Below are 21,232 nucleotides of genomic sequence, written 5' to 3' on the forward strand. Positions count from 1 at the left end.
AGGAAGACATTTGGACATACATACAGAAATAATTCTAGAATATATTGGCACCTTCTGGGAAATAATAGGTCTGGAATCTAGGGTTTTTAAACTAACTAACTAACTAACTAACTAACTAACTAACTAACTCACCCCCCACTCTCCACTATAAGCTGTGGTCAAGTCCAGCTTCTGGTGGGGGATTTTCCCATATCCCAAGTGCTAGGAATCAAATGCCATGTTTATTTAGCCGCCCTGAGCCCAGCTTCAGCTGGGGAGGGCGGGATATAAATAAAATTTATTTATTTATTTATTTATTTATTTATTTATTTATTATTATTATTATTATTATTATTACAGAAACCATTCAGAAGTTGTTACAGGAATCTACTTTGATCCGACAGACCGCAGAGGAAGCCAGGGGAAAAGTTGCTGTTATGGAGGATAAAGTAACACAACTGGAGGCAGAGAGGGTCCCAGATCTACAGAGGCAACTTGTTGACCACAAGCTGACGCTTTCTATGATTGAGCTCAAAGAAAAACAGACAAATTTGAGGATTAGGGCTGTACCTGAACTGGAGAAGGACAGTTTGATAGAATTTCTCACGCAGGAATTTGCTGATTTTTGGAACTTGGACTTGGAGCAAGAGGAATTCAGAATTGTGAGTGCCTTTAGACTTGGAAGAGGGGGGAAAAAAGAAAAGAGTAGAATAAGAGACTGTTTGATTACCCTCCGAACTAAAGAAGAGAGATAGAATTTTGGGTTGGCACTTTCTGAAGACTTTGGAAATACAACAGTCAAGAGTGGAAATCTTTAAAGACGTCCCGAAATATCTTTTGGATCTTAGGTCCAATTATAGAGATTTGGTCGACCTGCTGAGAAGGAATAAAATCAACTTCAGGTGGGAGTTTCCCCAAGGTCTATCCTTCAGTTTCAAAGGAAGGAAAATAAAAATAAGATCAGTAGAAGATAAAGTAAAGTTTTTGGATAAATGCGAAGAAGATCTCCAGAAGGGACTTGGGAAAGAGCCAGAAGCATTGGATAGAAGATCACCAGACAGAGGACTAGAGCAAAGAGCATTGGACAGAAGATAATCAAATAAGGGAATATTGGATATATCAACATTTTCCTTTGGACTGGATCCCCCAGTGAATGTGACACCAACACTACCAACAGAAGAAGAGCAAGCATTGGGTGCAGTTGGAGGAAAATCAGGGTAATTACACCATGGCGTTGCAAGTATTGAGTTGGAATGTTAATGGAATGAACTCCCCGGAAAAGAGGCGGAGAGTCTTTCATTTACTGAAAAAAGAACATTTGGACTTGATTTGTCTACAAGAAACACATGTGATAAGGCTACACAGGAAGATACTGAGCAATAAAAGATTGGGCCATGAATTTATTTCATCGGATAAAGTTAAAAGAAGAGGAGTAGTACTTTATGCAAAGGAGAGCCTACCACCGAAATTTATGTTTAAAGATGAACAAGGAAGATTTGTTGCAATTGAAATTCAATCACAAGGAGAGAAATTTTTGATAGTAGGTATCTATGCACCAAATGAAGGAAAATCAGAATTTTTTAAGAAGTTACATGAGACTCTAATGGACTATATGGATTACAATATGATTTTGATGGGAGACATGAATGGAGTGGTGTCTACAAATATGGATAAGGCACAGAGACAGGTAGTCACCAAAGATGGTAGACTACCAAAAACCTTCTTTGACATGACTGAAAATATGGATTTAGTGGATATTTGGAGAATGAAGAATCCTTTGGGAAGAGAGGGAACTTTTTTCTCTGAAGCTAAAATGACATGGACAAGAATTGACCAAATTTGGATAACTAGAGGACTGGCTCCTAAAATTCGAAAAGTGGAAATATGTCCCAAAACTTGTTCTGATCATAATCCTGTGAAGATGGAGATGAAATTGACGCCAATTGGTTCCTTTAGATAGAGGATGAATGATACTTTGTTTAGGAATGAAGAAGTGACCAAGAAGGCCCAAAAAACCTTGAGAGTATATTTTGAGATAAATATGAACACTACAGTGGAAAAAAGAGTAGTCTGGGACGCAAGTAAAGCAGTTATGAGAGGATTTTTGATACAACAGAATGCAATCAAGAAAAGAACACAAAATGAGAAAAAGGATAAAATCCTGGAGAAAATAAAGGAAGGAGAGAAGAAACTGAGAGCAAAACCAAAATCACAGGAGATCCTGAAAGAGATAAAGTTATATCAAGTACAATATATGAAATTGATGAATCAAGAGATAGAATGGAAGATTAAACAGATGAGACAAAATACATTTGAATCGGCAAATAAGTGTGGGAAATTGTTGGCCTGGCAAATGAAAAAAAGACAAAAACTTAATACTATTACGAATTTGGAAGTGGAAGGAAAAAATATACAGAACCCAGTGGAGATCAGGAAGTGCTTCCAGAGGTATTTTAAACAACTTTATACACAGGAGAAGCAGAAAGAAATGGACATTGATCAATTCTTGAAAATAAATGGACTACAAAAAATCTCTCAGGAAAATAAGTCAATGTTGAATTATAAAATAACGGATCAGGAAGTGGAAGGGGCCATACAGAATATGCAATTGGGTAAATCTCCAGGACCGGATGGTTTGACTTCAAGATATTATAGATCTTTGAAAGAATGGCTAATACAACCATTGAAGTAAGTGTGTAATGAAATATTGGAAGGGAAAAGGGCACCAGAGTCGTGGAAGGAAGCTTATATTACACTTATACTGAAAACAGAGACCGAAAAGACACAGCTTAAGAATTACCGCCCCATATCGCTGCTCAATGTGGATTATAAAATTTTTGCAGATATTTTGGCTAAAAGATTTTAAAAAGTGCTAGTAGAAGAAATCCATAAAGATCAAGCTGGCTTCCTCCCGGGCAGACATTTGTCTGAGAATATGAGGAACATAATTAACATTTTAGAAAAACTACAAGTGAATATTAATTCTAAGGCAGTTCTGATATTTGTGGACGCAGAGAAAGCTTTTGATAATATTTCTTGGAGTTTTATGAAGAAAAATTTACAAGGTATGGGGGTAAGCCAAGGTTTTGAAAATGGTATAGGTGCAATTTATTCAGAACAAAAAGCAAAATTAATTGTGAACAATGTAGTTACAGAAGAGTTTAAGATTGAGAAAGGAACACGACAAGGTTGCCCAATCTCTCCACTGCTTTTTATATCGGTCCTGGAGGTTCTGCTAAATATGATCAGAAAGGACCAATTGGTTAAAGGTATACAAGTGGGAGCTAAACAGTATAAACTGAAAGCATTTGCTGATGACCTAGTATTGACTTTACAGGAGCCAGAATCTAGTACCAAAAGGGTACTGGAATTGATTCGAGAATTTGGTCAGGTAGCAGGTTTTAAGTTGAACAAGATGAAAACTAAGGTTTTAGAGAAAAATTTAACTGCGAATGAGAGAGAGAAGTTCCAGGAGTAGACAGGATTAACATTGGTTAAGAAAGTGAAATATTTAGGGGTTAATATGACTGCTAAGAATGTGAACTTGTTTAAAGATAATTATGAAAAATGTTGGACTGAAGTGAAAAAGGACTTAGAAATTTGGTCAAATATGAAGTTATCATTGCTAGGCCGAATCGCTGCAATAAAAATGAATGTATTGCCAAGGATGTTGTTCTTGTTTCAAACATTGCAAATTTTGGACAAGATGGATTGTTTCAAGAAATGGCAGAGAGATATTTCTAGATTTGTCTGGCAGGGCAAGAAGCCTCGAATAAAATTTAAGATACTAACTGATGCTAAAGAAAGAGGTGGATTTGCCCTGCTAGTCCTTAAACTTTATTATGAATCAGCTGCATTTTGCTGGCTGAAGGAATGGCTGCTTCTTGAAAACACTGATGTACTGGATTTAGAAGGTTTCAACAACGTATTTGGTTGGCATGCATATTTGTGGTATGATAAGGTAAAAGCACATAAAGCATTTAAAAACCATATTGTTAGAAAAGCATTGTTTAATGTCTGGATAAGATATAAGAGTTTTAGGGCAGCAGCTGAAGAAGGAACAAAAAGGGTTTTCTTGTGTGAGTTTCTTGTGGCTGTTTAGCTGCTCTCTCTGTGCAAAGGTCAGAGGGGGCAGGGCTTCTGTTGAGGTAGGTGATTAGCTGTGGGAGGAGCTTATCAGAGCTTTAGGGCAGCAGCTGAAGAAGGAACAAAAAGGGTTTTCTTGTGTGAGTTTCTTGTGGCTGTTTAGCTGCTCTCTCTGTGCAAAGGTCAGAGGGGGCAGGGCTTCTGTTGAGGTTTGATCCATATTTTAGATTTAGGGGAGCTAGTCTCAAACATTTGTTGGGGGAGACCTAGGTTTTTTTGGGGGGATTTATTTGTCCTGTCTCCACACTTTTAATGATAGAGGACCACTGTAGTCACCCCCAACGACACGTTCTCAAGATGGAGGGTGAGGGAACAGCTGCAGTCGCCTGTGGTTCCTGCGCAATGTTTGCCATCTTGCCAAAGGTTGCAGGCAGCTTTACCTGCAGCAATTGCATGTTGATTGCCCTCTTAAAAGACAAAGTCCAGCAACTGGAGGAACGTGTAGCTACGCTCCAAAGAATTAGAGACCTGGAACTCTTCTTGGAAGCAACAGAGCACACCGTCTCCACCAAGGAAGAGACAGGGGACTCCCCTGAGAAGGTGGCTAGTTCACCAACACAGGAGCCAGATATATGGAGAAACGTGACTCAAAGAAGTAGGAGGCCCAGGGTTCGCTCTGATTGTTTAGAAATACGCAATCGCTTTGAGGTCCTTTCCCCTACCATGGAAGACGAAGAGCAGACTCCATTTGAGGATCTCTCCCTCATTACAGTCGATCAGGTATATGAAGACGAGCAGCAAAGGCAGTCCTCAGGGAATGTCCAGGCGACCTTGGAACGGACAGCTCACAGAAGAACCCCGACCAGACCTAAGAGGAGGCGTGTGGTGGTGATAGGGGATTCCCTACTGAGGGGAACAGAAGCAGTGATCTGTGGGCCTGACAAGATGTATTGGGAAGTGTGCTGTCTCCCCGGGGCTAAGATCCAAGATGTAACTGAACGACTGCAAGGAATCATAAAACCCACTGACAAATACCCCTTCCTCTTGGTTCATGTGGGAACCAATGACACTGCAAGCAATAGCCTCCAGAAGATCAAAAGAGATTACGAGGCTCTGGGCAGGAAATTGAAGCAATTAAATGCACAAATTGTCATCTCATCTGTCCTCCCAGTTGAACGACGTGGCCCAGGGAGAGAGGGAAAAATAGTGGAAGTGAACAACTGGCTTCGCAAATGGTGTAAACAGGAACGGTTTGGATTCTTAGATCACGGACTGCAGTTTCTTGAAGATGGACTTCTGGCAAGCGATGGGCTGCACCTCACAACGGTTGGGAGGAATGTTTTTGCAAAAAATCTCAGAAACCTCATCAGGAGGGCTTTAAACTGACTAATGTGGGGGAGGGAGACAGTGCTCCTGAAGGTAGGAGTCTATCAATTGATGAAGATGATCATCCAAATGTCATAGACCGAATGGAGCAAAGAGCATGCAGACCTAGTGGTGGGAGGAAAAAATCCTTAAATAAGAGACACGGGGAATGATTAATGGACTTCAATGTCTGTACACTAATGCGCAAAGCATGGGAAATAAACAAGATGAGCTTGAGCTCCTGGTACAGCAAACTAAATATGACATAATGTGATTTCAGAACCACTGGCAGTCATCTTTGAGAATTCCTGGAGAACAGGCGAAGTCCCGGCAGACTGGAGGAGGGCAAATGTTGTCCCTATTTTCAAAAAGGGGAAAAGAGAGGACCCAAATAATTACCGCCCAGTCAGTCTGACATCAATACCAGGGAAGATTCTGGAGCAGATCATTAAGCAAACAGTCTGTGAGCACCTAGAAAGGAATGCTGTGATCACCAATAGTCAGCATGGGTTTCTGAAAAATAAGTCATGTCAGACTAACCTGATCTCGTTTTTTGACAGAATTACAAGCCTGGTAGATGAAGGGAACGCAGTGGATGTAGTCTACCTTGATTTCAGCAAGGCATTTGACAAGGTGCCCCATGATATTCTTGTAAAGAAGCTGGTAAAATGCGGTCTTGACTATGCTACCACTCAGTGGATTTGTAACTGGCTGACTGACCGAACCCAAAGGGTGCTCATCAATGGTTCCTCTTCATCCTGGAGAAGAGTGACTAGTGGGGTGCCACAGGGTTCTGTTTTGGGCCCGGTCTTATTCAACATCTTTATCAATGACTTGGATGATGGACTCAAGGGCATCCTGATCAAATTTGCAGATGACACCAAACTGGGAGGGGTGGCTAACACCCCAGAGGACAGGATCACACTTCAAAACGACCTTGACAGATTAGAGAACTGGGCCAAAACAAACAAGATGAATTTTAACAGGGAGAAATGTAAAGTATTGCACTTGGGCAAAAAAAATGAGAGGCACAAATACAAGATGGGGGACACCTGGCTTGAGAGCAGTACATGTGAAAAGGATCTAGGAGTCTTGGTTGACCACAAACTTGACATGAGCCAACAATGTGACGCGGCAGCTAAAAAAGCCAATGCAATTCTGGGCCTCATCAATAGGAGTATAGCATCTAGATCAAGGGAAGTAATAGTTCCACTGTATTCTGCTCTGGTCAGACCTCACCTGGAGTACTGTGTCCAGTTCTGGGCACCACAGTTCAAGAAGGACACTGACAAACTGGAACGTGTCCAGAGGAGGGCAACCAAAATGGTCAAAGGCCTGGAAACGATGCCTTATGAGGAACGGCTAAGGGAGCTGGGCATGTTTAGCCTGGAGAAGAGGAGGTTAAGGGGTGATATGATAGCCATGTACAAATATATAAAAGGATGTCACATAGAGGAGGGAGAAAGGCTGTTTTCTGCTGCTCCAGAGAAGCGGACACGGAGCAATGGATCCAAACTACAAGAAAGAAGATTCCACCTAAACATTAGGAAGAACTTCCTGACAGTAAGAGCTGTTCGACAGTGGAATTTGCTGTCAAGGAGTGTGGTGGAGTCTCCTTCTTTGGAGGTCTTTAAGCAGAGGCTTGACAACCATATGTCAGGAGTGCTCTGATGGTGTTTCCTGCTTGGCAGGGGGTTGGACTCGATGGCCCTTGTGGTCTCTTCCAACTCTATGATTCTATGATTCTATGATTCTATGATTCTAATAGGAATCACTGAAACCTGGTGGGATAAATCCCACGATTGGAATGTAATAATGGAGGGATACAATCTATTTCAAAGAAACAGACCAGACAAGAAAGGAGGAGGAGTGGCGTTATATGTCAGGGATGTGTATACCTGTGAAGAGATCCAAGATTTAGAACCTCAAAGCCAAAGTGAGAGCATTTGGGTGAAAATTAAGGGAGAGAAGAATAACAGTGACCTCATTGTGGGAGTTTACTATAGATCCCCAAGCCAAACGGAGGACATAGATGATGCCTTCCTGGAACAGATGGCCAAGCATGCAAAAGGAAGGGAGATAGTAGTAATGGGGGACTTCAATTACCCTGATATTTGTTGGATGTCAAACTCAGCCAAGAGCATAAGGTCAAACAGATTCCTCACTGCCCTTGCAGACAACTTCATTGTCCAGAAAGTGGGAGAAGCAACAAGAGGAACAGCCATTTTAGATCTGGTCCTAACCAATGTTGATGACCTGGTTAGTGGGGTAGAAGTGGAAGGATCATTAGGCGCGAGTGATCATGCTCTTCTGAAGTTTACTATACAGCGGAAAGGAGCAGCCAAGCATACTAGGACTCAATTTCTCGACTTTAAGAAAGCCGACTTCATAAAGCTTAGGGAAGTGCTGGGTGAGATCCCATGGACAGTAATACTAAAAGGAAAGGGAGTTCAAGATGGCTGGGAGTTTGTTAAGAGGGAGATAGTAAAAGCACAACTTCAGGCAATACCAATGAGACGGAAACATGGAAGGTGCCTAAAGAAGCCAGGGTGGCTATCTAAAGAACTTTTAACTGAGTTAAGATTAAAAAAGGATGTGTACAAAAAATGGAAAAGGGGGGAAACCACCAAAGAGGAATTCAAACAAATAGCCAGCACGTGTAGACACAAAGTCAGAAAAGCTAAAGCACAAAATGAACTCAGGCTTGCTAGAGAGGTTAAAAGCAACAAAAAAGGCTTTTATGGGTATGTTCGTAGCAAAAGGAAGAACAAAGAAACCGTGGGGTCACTCAGAGGAGAAGATGGTGAAATGCAAACAGGGGACACAGAAAGGGCTGAACTCCTCAATGCTTTCTTTGCCTCAGTCTTCTCTGATAAAGAAAACAATGCCCGACCTGAAGAATTTGGAGCAAATGATTCAGCAGAGGAAACACAACCCAGAATAACTAAGGAGATAGTACAAGAATACTTGGCTAGTCTAGATGTATTCAAGTCTCCAGGGCCAGATGAACTGCATCCAAGAGTATTAAAAGAACTGGCAGATGTGATTTCAGAACCACTGGCAGTCATCTTTGAGAATTCCTGGAGAACAGGCGAAGTCCCCGCAGACTGGAGGAGGGCAAATGTTGTCCCTATTTTCAAAAAGGGGAAAAGAGAGGACCCAAATAATTACCGCCCAGTCAGTCTGACATCAATACCAGGGAAGATTCTGGAGCAGATCATTAAGCAAACAGTCTGTGAGCACCTAGAAAGGAATGCTGTGATCACCAATAGTCAGCATGGATTTCTGAAAAATAAGTCATGTCAGACTAACCTGATCTCGTTTTTTGACAGAATTACAAGCCTGGTAGATGAAGGGAACGCAGTGGATGTAGTCTACCTTGATTTCAGCAAGGCATTTGACAAGGTGCCCCATGATATTCTTGTAAAGAAGCTGGTAAAATGCGGTCTTGACTATGCTACCACTCAGTGGATTTGTAACTGGCTGACTGACCGAACCCAAAGGGTGCTCATCAATGGTTCCTCTTCATCCTGGAGAAGAGTGACTAGTGGGGTGCCACAGGGTTCTGTCTTGGGCCCGGTCTTATTCAACATCTTTATCAACGACTTGGATGATGGACTCAAGGGCATCCTGATCAAATTTGCAGATGACACCAAACTGGGAGGGGTGACTAACACCCCAGAGCACAGGATCACACTTCAAAACGACCTTGACAGATTAGAGAACTGGGCCAAAACAAACAAGATGAATTTTAACAGGGAGAAATGTAAAGTATTGCACTTGGGCAAAAAAAATGAGAGGCACAAATACAAGATGGGGGACACCTGGCTTGAGAGCAGTACATGTGAAAAGGATCTAGGAGTCTTGGTTGACCACAAACTTGACATGAGCCAACAATGTGACGCGGCAGCTAAAAAAGCCAATGCAATTCTGGGCCTCATCAATAGGAGTATAGCATCTAGATCAAGGGAAGTAATAGTGCCACTGTATTCTGCTCTGGTCAGACCTCACCTGGAGTACTGTGTCCAGTTCTGGGCACCACAGTTCAAGAAGGACACTGACAAACTCGAACGTGTCCAGAGGAGGGCAACCAAAATGGTCAAAGGCCTGGAAACGATGCCTTATGAGGAACGGCTAAGGGAGCTGGGCATGTTTAGCCTGGAGAAGAGGAGGTTACGGGGTGATATGATAGCCATGTACAAATATATAAAAGGATGTCACATAGAGGAGGGAGAAAGGCTGTTTTCTGCTGCTCCAGAGAAGCGGACACGGAGCAATGGATCCAAACTACAAGAAAGAAGATTCCACCTAAACATTAGGAAGAACTTCCTGACAGTAAGAGCTGTTCGACAGTGGAATTTGCTGCCAAGGAGTGTGGTGGAGTCTCCTTCTTTGGAGGTCTTTAAGCAGAGGCTTGACAACCATATGTCAGGAGTGCTCTGATGGTGTTTCCTGCTTGGCAGGGGGTTGGACTCGATGGCCCTTGTGGTCTCTTCCAACTCTATGATTCTATGATTCTATGATTCTATGATTCTATAAGGATTTGTTAGAAAATAAAACCCCAAGATGGTTGTCACCAATGGAAGCGAAGGCACAGAAAAAACTCAATATGGAGGCCAATTGGCCGAAATATTGGGAAATTTTGGAACAAGATGGAGACAGAGTAAAACTGCAAAGTTTTGAAAAATTAAAAAACAAAGTGCGAGATTGGCTCCATTATTACCAAATAATGGAGACATATAACTTGGACAAAAAAGTTGGCTTCCAGGTGGAAAAATCAAAATTGGAAACAGAATTGTTAGATCCCAAAATTAAGAATTTGTCAAGAATGTATAACTTGCTGTTGAAATGGAACACTCAGGATGAAACGGTGAAATCTGCTATGATTAAATGGGCACAAGATGTTGGACATAACATTATGATGGCTGACTGGGAACAGTTATGGACCACAGGTATGAAGTTCACGGCATGTAATACCCTAAGAGAGAATTTAATGAAAATGATTTTTAGGTGGTACATGACACCAGTCAAGCTTGCAAAAATTTATCATTTGCCCGAAAATAAATGTTGGAAATGTAATGAGACTGAAGGTACATTCTTTCACCTTTGGTGGACATGCCCAAGGATTAAGACATTCTGGGAGATGATTTATAATGAAATGAAAAAGGTATTTAAATATACCTTCCTGAAGAAACCAGAGGAGTTTCTCCTGGGCATGGTCGGCCAAGTGGTGCCAAAGAAGGACAGAACTTTCTTTATGTATGCAACAACAGCAGCAAGAATACTCATCACGAAGGATTGGAAGACACAAGATTTACCCACCCGGGAAGAATGGCAGATGAAGTTGATGGACTATATGGAATTGGCGGAGATGACTAGCAGAATCCGAGACCAGGAAGAAGAGTCGGTGGAAGAAGATTGGAAAAAAATTAAAGATTATTTACAGAAATATTGTAAAATTAATGAATGTTAGAAAAATGATGGAATGAAGTTATATGGCTTTAGCAGAAATGTAATAAGGAATTAGGTACAGACAGATTGTTAATGTTTTAAAGGGAAAAAACAAGGCTAGAATATGTTAAGATAAATTACAGGACAGAAAATAGAGGAAGATGGAAAGGAATTGCTGAAACAGTTAATTGAAGTGGAATACAAAAAGGGAGGTGTGAGGAGGTTGCCGACACAAGTGAATGAAAGATAAGATATTGCAATTATTGGATGTGTTTTTAATTCTTTTTGTTTTGTTTAGTTGATTTAATGTTTTAGGGTTTGTGTTGAGAGGTGTTTGTGTTTTTGTTTTTTGTATTGTATTGTATCGTTTTGTTTAATTTTTTTCTTTACTCTTTTGTAATCTTTAAATTGCTAATAAATATCATTTTTTTAAAAAACAAAAAAACAAAGGTTACAGACAGGACACCGCAGACTACTGAGACCGCAAAAGGTTAGACAGAGGGAACGTTGTTCAGACAGCTGTGGCTTGTCTGGGGTGTGTGTGTGCCCTGCACCCCAAGGTCACACGTGCAGGCAGACTGTGGCTGCCTGCTGGTGGGGAGTGTGCTCCTTCCGGACCCCACTCCCCACTCCGTGATCATCCCTACACCCCACTTTTTCAAAAAAGGTACGCATTGTAATGACACCGGACCACCCCATACCCACTGGAATTTCTCCGAATAGGGATGTCCTATTCAACAGTAGGGTTTCTGGAATCCAATGTCTGGAATTTCTCAGACATTGAAATTGAAACACTTTATTGTCACTTGTACAACTTGTATACAGTGAGATTACACGAGCACCCCCCCCCCCCCCACTCAGCTCTCTTAGTCTTAAATCCCCTCGTTTACTGATGTACACCCACCAAACCCGAAAGTCAGTTGCCCTGTTGTTATCTTTTCATTCAGCAGCCTAATAGCCCACGGATAGAAGCTGTTCTTTACCCTCTTGGTGTGACTAATCATGCTTTTGTATCTTCTGCTTGAGGGCAGGAGATCAAGAAAGTGCCGGCCCCCCTCCGAAATGTGCTGCTGAAGCCCCTGCCTCAGTGGGGCGGAGATGGGGGGGGGGGGCAAGCAGGGGAGAGGAAGTGGAAGCAGCTGGAGAACAGAGTCGCCTCTGGATTGGGAGAGAGGGGGGAGATTTTGAATTGGGTGGGGGGTGAGAGATGGACAATGTCAAGGGAAATCGGCCTCCGGAGCTTCCTGAGTAAGAAAGAGGCTGATGTGAGAAGGAAGGGGGCAGACCCCCAGCTCTCCTTTCAGAAATCCTAGTCTGGCCGGCGGAGGTTGCTTTGGCACAAAGGAAAGAGCCACTTGGGTTTCCCATGTTGGGGGGGGGGGGTTGCTGTGCTGCTTTTGTGCCCCAAAACTGGAGGGAAGAGGCACATTTTCCATTTCCTGAAGTATGAAAAAGGACCTTGATGGTTTCCCTCCTGCTTGGCAAGGGAAATGGGTCCATGGATGGCAGGATTTGAAACTGATCAAGGTCTCTGGAGCCCTTTAAAAAGCTTCAAGGCAAAGATTGGAGGAATTAAAGAAATGCCCCCTCCCCAGCTGGACTTGGGGGAAACATCCCCATGCTCCGGGAGGATGCCTCATCCTGTACTTTCTCACAGTGTAGGGAAGATAAAAGGTACACACACACACACACACACACACACACCAAACACACACACGTTCCTAAGTGGAAGGACTAAGGGGCCATAAGCCACTGAACTTTGTATTTCTGTCTCCTAAACTACAATCTGAAGTGACGGACATGTGGAGTCTCCTTTTATTGACGCAAACCAGGCAGATACATTTTGGGCTGTGACCTTTGCACATCTTGCGATCCCGAGATCGTGGGCTGGTACAAGGTTATTTTGGCACCTGTTTCCACCGCGTCATTTTCTCCTGCCCCTCCCCCTCCCTCTGGGCCAATGAGCTCCGTTTCCTAGAGAGGCAGGAAGTGGGGTTTTTTTTTCTGAGTAGGAAAGTAGAGGCGAATTTGGAGGGGGGAGGGGTCTCCATCCTCATCCCCGGAAGAGAAGCGGACGAGGAGAAAGAGGTGCCTCATATTGGGGGGTTACTTGGAGAGGGGGGTGGGAGAAGGATTTGCTTTGCCTCTCCCTGAATCTACAAACAGGGCAGCTGGGAAAAGAGGTGGGAGGATTGGGGGGGTGAAAGGAAAGCAGGAAGGGGATCCGTCCTTTCCCTGTGGGAATCGAGGGGGGGACTGGATGCAGCCCATCCTGTTGCAAAGTGGGGTCCCCCTCCCCCGACAGGGTTTGCATTGCAAGATCCTTTTTGAAGCGCAGAGATCAAGCCAGGCTCCCATGGTTGGGGGGGGGGACTGTGGGGGGGGGGCGAAGGCGCTTGAGACGAACCAGAAAAGGGTGTCGTCCCCCCCAGTGAACCCTAACTACAAAGGGATTTGCAGCCCCACCCTGTGCATGTTGACTCAGCAGTCAGTCCTTCTCCGTTCAAAGGGGGGGGGGAGCCCCATTCCACCTAGTGATGCTCCTCTCTGTTTAACACCCTCCATCATCCTTTTCACTGCTGCCCCCTCCTGCCCCCCCCCATCGCTCCCCCCGCGCCCTGCCTCCTGCGTCAGGGAGCCAGTCTGGAGGGGAGGGGAGGGGTGAGCTCCTCCAGGACCCTGACCTGCCCCCCCCTCCGAAATCTGCTACTGAAGCCCCTGCCTCAGTGGGGCCGAGATCTGGAGGGCAAGCAGGGGGGAGGAAGTGGAAGCAGCTGGAGAACAGAGTCACCACTGGATTGGGGGAGATTTCAAATTGGGTGGGGAGTGAGAGATGGACAGTGTCAAGGGAAATCGGCCTCCGGAGCTTCCTTAATAAGAACGGGCTGGTGTGAGAAGGAAGCAAAAGGACACAAGGATCTGCTTCTTGGGAAGGGGGAGCCCCCCCCCCAAGCTCCCTTTTCAGAAATCCTAGTCTGGCCGTCTGAGGTTGCTTTGGCACAAAGGAAAGAGCCCTGTTGGGTTTCCCATGTTGGGGGGTGCAGTTGGGGAGGGTTTGCTGTGCTGCTTTTGTGCCCCAAAACTGGAGGGAAGAGACACATTTTCCATTTCCTGAAGCTTGAAAAAGGACCTTGATGGTTTCCCTCCTGCTTGGCAAGGGAAATGGGCCCATGGATGACAGGATTTGAAACTTATCAAGGTCTCAGAGGAATTAAAGAAATGCCCCCTCCCCAGCTGGACTTGGGGGAAAGGGGGAGGGGGAGGAAACTGATCACCACCACCACCCCTGCAGATTTTGATGCTGTTACTTTCCAAAAAGAGGCTTCTCCAGATATCCTCTTGGGACTTTGTCAGGAAGGAAAATCTAAGTCCCCAGGGGTGGGAGATCTGGCCTGCCTTGCAGGATTGGCCCAGCGCAGAGGTGCTGAGGGACTTTCTCTGCCGGTCCTGCCAGCCTCACTCCTGCCTGGCCTCGTCCCCATCCAGGTTGCCAGGAGGGTCTTCTAACACTATAGGAGTTCTAAAGCCCACCACCTGGGCAGTGCTCACACCAGAACCCTGCAAGGTGGGCCAGGATTACTGCCAGTTTAGTGTTTGGAACAGAGACCTTTCTCCAGCCTGAGGGCCACATTCGCTCCTGAGCAGCCTTCCAGGGTCCACTTTCCATTGATGAGCAGGGCCAGAGGACAGAATTGGTGGAGCTATGGGGCTGACTCTGAGCTTTGTCCAGGGGATGCCGGCCTTCCAGGGATTTTTTCCAGCCACACAAAAAAACCCCAGGAGGCAGCTGGGAAGCGTTGGAAAGAGTGTGTGGCACTGGGAAAATTCCTGAGGGCAGCCCCAGGGTCTGAGGCTCCACACCCTGCAGTTCAGGTGCTGGGCTTAGACCAGGGAGACCCAGTCTCACATCCCCATGCTCCGGGAGGATGCCTCATCCTGTACTTTCTCACTGTGTAGGGAAGATAAAAGGCACACACACACATATGTTCCTAAGCGTAAGGACTAGGTGGCCATAACCCACTAAACTTTGTATTTCTGTCTCCTAAACTACAATCTGAAGTGACAGACAATCTGAAGTGGAGCCTCCTTTTATTGATGCAAATATGCAAACCAGGCAGATACATTTTGGGCTGTGACCTTTACACATCTTCCGATCCCGAGATCGTGGGGTGGTACAAGGTTATTTTGGCACCTGTTTCCACCGCGTCATTTTCCCCATGCACAGTGTATGACGAAGGAGACCAAAGGTCTCAGGGACAAAGGTTATAGACAGGACACTGCAGACTACTGAGACCGAAAAAGGGTAGACAGAGGGAACGATGTTCAGACAGCTGTGACTTGTCTGGGGGGGGGGTGCCCCGCACCCCAAGGTCACGTGTGCAGGCAGGCTGTGGCCGCCTGCTGGTGGGGAGTGTGCTCCCTCCGGACCCCACTCTGCGATCATCCCTACAGCAATCCATGTTAGCGCATAGAGTGCTCTAAATATTTCCATCTGCTCCCCTTGGATGGAGCTTCTGCACCCTGGGGCCCTCCATGTGTTTCTTTTCTTCCAATTGCAGCTTTAGGAGTTTTCCTTATTTTCTATACTGTATTCTAAATGTATCAAAGGGTCAGAAACTGGTTTCCTGGATGGCTGTTCGGGGGAAAGGAAAAGCGAGGCCTGCAGAGGTACTGACCGTAATGCTTTCTGCGAAGCTTCATTAAGAGTTTGGGATTTGATCCTAGAACTTTACAATCCGAAGCTGAAGGTTCCCTAAAGACTGGGGCAGCTTATAGTATTATAAAGTCCCTGTAGAAAGGATTACATCCTTCCAGTTCCCTGCCTTGTACTTCCTGGAAGGGACCCACAGGAGATCTGGTCCCTGGTTTACTTCCTTTAGTCAATACATACATATATATACATATACATATACATATACATATACATATACATATATATATATATATATATATATATATATAATGGTGTGTGTGTGTATATACACACACACCCCATAAATATGCATGTCAACCAAACCTATTCTCCTGACCTTCAAGGTCTAATATATCTGCTTTTTCCAATATTATCCATTCTCTAAGCCAGCATAAGCCTCACAATATAATATAATCGTAAATCTGGCAGGGAGAAGCCGCCCCTATCTTTGGTATCCGTTAGTAATTTATATTTCATTGTGAATATTAATGCTGCCTGTGTAAATGTGTCCCACCCTAAATAAACCTGCCTTTCTGTAAACTGCCCTGAGAGCTCAGGGTATAGGGCGGTATATAGATTCTAATAATAATAAATTAATTTTTGCATTGTTATCCCTGTGTTGAAGTGCATCGTGGCAACAGCTGAGAGAGTCCCAGAAGTGCCCAGTTTATGATTCCTCCTCCTCCTCCGTCTTTTCCACTGACAACGCAATGGTCTCTGATACACCCTCTGAACGGTCTCTTTTTAAAGATGGAGTGGAAAGAGGAGCCAGGCAGCTTCCTCAGGTAGGGAAAGAGCAACGGGAGCAGGGAGGAGGGAAGAGGCACAGATGGGACCACCCAGCCTCCCTCTGTGTTGAGTGGGGATGATGGGGATCTAAGAGAAGCTCTGTTTTCTTCTTCTTCTTCCAGGCCCTCTTGACCTTTGAGGAGGTGGCTGTGTTTTTTACGGAGGAGGAGTGGGCTCTGCTGGATCCAGGCCAAAGAGCTCTGCACAAGGAAGTCATGGAGGAGAATTATGAGATGGTGGCCTCTTTAGGTAAGGGCAGATTTACGTTGGAGGTGTGAATCTGCTGTTTGAGCCATTTATTCATGCTGTGTCTTCTACTTTGGTGACCCCTCGTAGCCTAGTAAGATTGTCATCCATGAACACGGTCTTAATGGTGTGTCCGTAAGGGACTGTGGAGTCCAATTCTGGATCCACACATCCTTCCACAGTGGGGACATAGGTTTCCAGGCAGGAGTTAATTACAGTGAGGGTTTGCCAAATGTACTTTCCTCGTAGTTTGTTTGTCCCTTTCGTCCGGAGTTTGTGTTTCTTCAAAGTCCATTACACCTTTGGTAAAGGATATTTTCCAACTGGAGCACTCGCAGGCCAGTGTTTCCCTATTTTCTGTGCTTATACTGCATTTCTTTAGATTTGGCTTGAGAGCATCTTTAAACCTCTTTAATTGTCCTTTGGTATTTCTCTTTCCATTCTTAAATTGGGAATAGAGTAATTGCTTTGGAAGATGATCCAGAGGACAGGATCACACTTCAAAACGACCTTGACAGATTAGAGAACTGGGCCAAAACAAACAAGATGAACTTTAACAGGGAGAAATGTAAAGTATTGCACTTGGGCAAAAAAAATGAGAGGCACAAATACAAGATGGGGGACACCTGGCTTGAGAGCAGTACATGTGAAAAGGATCTAGGAATCTTGGATGACCACAAACTTGACATGAGCCAAGAGTGTGACGCGGCAGCTAAAAAAGCCAATGCAATTCTGGGCTGCATCAATAGGAGTATAGCATCTAGATCAAGGGAAGTAATAGTGCCACTGTATTCTGCTCTGGCCAGACCTCACCTGGAGTACTGTGTCCAGTTCTGGGCACTACAGTTCAAGAAGGACACTGACAAACTGGAACGTGTCCAGAGGAGGGCAACCAAAATGGTCAAATGCCTGGAAACGATGCCTTATAAGGAACGGCTAAGGGAGCTAGGCATGTTTAGCCTGGAGAAGAGGAGGTTAAGGGGTGATATGATAGCCATGTTCAAATATATAAAAGGATGTCACATAGAGGAGGGAGAAAGGTTGTTTTCTGATGCTCCAGAGAAGCGGACACGGAGCAATGGATCCAAACTACAAGAAAGAAGATTCCACCTAAACATTAGGAAGAACTTCCTGACAGTAAGAGCTGTTTGACAGTGGAATTTGCTGCCAAGGAGTGTGGTGGAGTCTCCTTCTTTGGAGGTCTTTAAGCAGAGGCTTGACAACCATATGTCAGGAGTGCTCTGATGGTGTTTCCTGCTTGGCAGGGGGTTGGACTCGATGGCCCTTGTGGTCTATTCCAACTCTATGATTCTATGATAATCAGGCATCCGAACAACATGACCAGCCCACCGAAGTTGATGTTGAAGATTGTAGTTTATAGCAATGCTGTACTTTTGTCAGTAGACAACTGTTCCTAAACTGATATTGTGGTATGAATTCCCCCCCAAAACCTATGTAGAATCTACAAGGAGAGTCACAGGCATGAGTCTTCCTGGTCCGTGTTATTTATTAGCTTTTAATGGGCCACCAGATACCTTGCTGTCTTTGTTTCACAGGATTAATATTTTTGAATATTTTACAGCCACATATGACATAAACAACATTTCTGCTTTACTTATTCCACATAGCAGAGACTCTGATACTCAAGTCTGAGCTCATCTTCTCACTTGGAACAGAAAAATACAGGGATGTTGTCCTGGACCAGTTGAGCGGTACATACTTCCACTTTGCTGTGAGGCTGTACCTTTGTATGTCTCCTTTCAGTGTATAGGAATATAAAAAGATCCCTTTTGGATCAGAAAGAGGGCCCATCTTCTCCAGCATCCTGGTGCAGGTTTAGGTGATGTGAACAGTTTCCTGGAATGTATCAGCCAGATATTACAGATCAGGGAGGAAGGAGAAAACTGAATACAGAGGCATAGCATTTTCACAAGAGGGGGAAGATGGGGAAAGTGTGTACGTCCAGAGGTTGCTGCACTACAACTTCCATCATCTCTGGTCATTGGACTTCTTTAGTTGGGTTGATGGTACTTAGAGTCCAACCACATCTGGAGGGCCATAGATGCCTCACCTCAGCATAGATGTTTTCTCTTGGTGCTCAGTGTTACATGCGAGTTGAAGGTAGAACTGGATACTAAGGGTTCTGGAGATTATTTTCAGATTTCCTTTCCTTTCCCAAAAATTTGGTTCATAGGAGAGGGAGGAAGGCTGGAGGTGTTAAAATAAGAGAAAGTGCTGATTGGTCTTGCTGAGTATTAAGTTCTCTTGTTGTTTTTCTTGAATACTTAACAGTATCTCCCCCCCCCCCCCCCCACTTTAATCCAGGTGATGGAGAAGGCAATCAGAATTTTGACAGGCCATCTGTAAAGTACTTCAGCGTGAGTGAACACCTTAGGACACAACTACAAACTAACGCAGGGGAGAAACCCTTTAAATTTATGGAGTGTGGGAAGAGCTTCAGGGATATGGGAAAACTTACAAGACATCAACGAACTCACACAGGGGAGAAACCATTTCAATGTATGGACTGTAGGAAGAGCTTCAGGGATATGGGAAAACTTACAAGACATCAACGAACTCACAGAGAGGAGAAACCATTTAAATGTATGGAGTGTGGTAAGGGTTTCATTGGCAGTGGAGCTCTTAGAGTACATCAACGAATTCACACCGGGGAGAAACCATATAAATGTGTGGAGTGTGGAATGAGCTTCAATCATAGGGCATCCCTTAATATGCATCAGATAAATCACACAGGGGAGAAACCATTTAAATGTATGGAGTGTGGGAAGGTTTTCAGTCAAAGGGGAAAACTTACTGTACATCAACGGACTCACACAGGGGAGAAGCCATTTCAATGTATGGAGTGTTTGAAGGGTTTCATTCACAGTGGATCTCTTACAAGACATCAACGAATTCACACTGGGGAGAAACCATTCAAATGTGTGGAGTGTGGAATGAGCTTCCGTCATAGGGAAACGCTTAATAGGCATCGAAGAAATCACACAGGGGAGAAACCATTTCAGTGTATGGCGTGTGGGAAGTTTTTCAGTCAAAGGAGAAGACTTAACGTACATCAACGAACTCACACAGGCGAGAAACCATTTAAATGTATAGAGTGTGGGAAGGGTTTCATTGAGAGAGGAGCTCTTACAAAACATCAACGAACTCACACAGGCGAGAAACCATTTAAATGTATGGAGTGCGGAAGGAGTTTCAGTCAGAATGGAAACCTTACTATACATCAACGAACTCACACAGGCGAGAAACCATTTAAATGCTTGGAATGTGGGAAGAGCTTCCGTCGGAATGGAGCTCTTACAACACATCTACAAACTCACACAGGCGAGAAACCATTTAAATGTTTGGAATGTGGGAAGAGCTTCAGTCAGAATGGAGGTCTTGCAATACATCTACGAACTCACACAGGTGAGAAACCATATAAATGTTTGGAATGTGGGAAGAGATTCAGTTGGAATAGAGTTCTTACAAGACATCAACGAACTCACACAGGGGAGAAACCATTTAAATCTTTGGAGTGTGGGGAGGGTTTCAGTCAAGAGGAAAACTTACTGTTTGAGGCTGAAAAGGCGTTTTCCATAAACTTTGTATGAATAAAGTTTCTATTAGTATTAATGGTGTTCTTTCAAAAGAGTTGGTTTTGAGTTTTCCAGGGTATCAAACAACAGCATTGATGTAACATTTATATGTAACTAATGTAACATTTATATGTAATGAATGACACAATATTAATACTAATGTTCAGATATATAGTTAATTTCTTAAAGAATATATGTGGTTTAGTGAAATGTCTTTATTAAATCATAGGAATAGTCAATCAGGGATAGTCTGTGAGGACCACAAGTGATCTCATGGTATAATTGATGATATATTTAGTATGCTTAATGGAGGATATGAATGGAGAAGTGTCTGAAGTGAGTGGGATCAGATGGCACTATGACTCTGAAGACAAGATAAAGAAATGATTAAATGGAAGAGGAAGAATTATTGAGTTAGCCAGTGGACCTGGCGAAAACAGGATGGACAAAAATAATTGGGCGAAAATATGACATAAGCAGGATGACAGCATGTCTGGGTGAAGTAGGACAACCTGAAAACTAAAAATATGATTGATTGCTGAATGAATGATGAATGAATGAGTCCTTATTGCTTATTACTTGTTAATAAATAAAGATTGGTAATCTGAAGAGAATTGTATCATTTTGTCTTTCTTGAAAACACTATGATAAAGGTGAAAAGGGACTTAACTCTGTTTTCGTGACAACTGTACATCAACGGACTCACACAGGAGAAACCATATACAGTGGTGCCCCGCAAGACGAAAAGAATCCGTTCCGCGAGTCTCTTCGTCTTGCGTTTTTTTCATCTTACGAAGCAAGCCCATTGGCGGATTAGCGCTATTAGCGGTTTAGAGGCTTTTAGCGGATAAGCGGCTTAGCGGCTTACAAAAAGGGGGGGGGGAATCTGCAGGAACTCGCAAGACATTTTCGTCTTGCAAAGCAAGCCCATAGGAAATTCGTTTTGCGAAGCACCTCCAAAACGGAAAACTCTTTCATCTAGCGAGTTTTCCGTCTTGCGAGGCATTCGTCTTGCGGGGCACCACTG

The 21,232-nt window shown here is 43.9% G+C and overlaps 1 protein-coding gene across 4 annotated transcripts; it reads left to right on the forward strand.

Moving 5' to 3' along the window:
• The first annotated feature begins 12,886 nt into the window (after positions 1-12,886).
• On the forward strand, positions 12,887-20,819 carry LOC114592595 (uncharacterized). 4 transcript variants are annotated; one of them, XM_077923303.1, is made up of 5 exons: positions 12,887-12,969; positions 16,200-16,359; positions 16,486-16,612; positions 18,238-18,321; positions 18,935-20,819. In XM_077923303.1, exons 2-5 carry the CDS (start codon positions 16,285-16,287, stop codon positions 20,218-20,220), a joined length of 1,572 nt encoding a protein of 523 aa, XP_077779429.1. In that variant the 5' UTR covers positions 12,887-12,969; positions 16,200-16,284; the 3' UTR covers positions 20,221-20,819. The 4 variants fall into 4 exon arrangements, with proteins under 4 accessions (XP_077779429.1, XP_077779430.1, XP_077779428.1 ...); XM_077923304.1 differs by lacking the exon at positions 12,887-12,969 and having other exon boundaries at positions 15,864-16,359; positions 18,241-18,321; XM_077923302.1 differs by lacking the exon at positions 12,887-12,969 and having other exon boundaries at positions 15,865-16,359.
• The last annotated feature ends 413 nt before the right edge of the window (positions 20,820-21,232 follow it).

Source organism: Podarcis muralis, chromosome 2, assembly GCF_964188315.1.
Source record: "Podarcis muralis chromosome 2, rPodMur119.hap1.1, whole genome shotgun sequence".
Taxonomy (NCBI): domain Eukaryota; kingdom Metazoa; phylum Chordata; class Lepidosauria; order Squamata; family Lacertidae; genus Podarcis; species Podarcis muralis.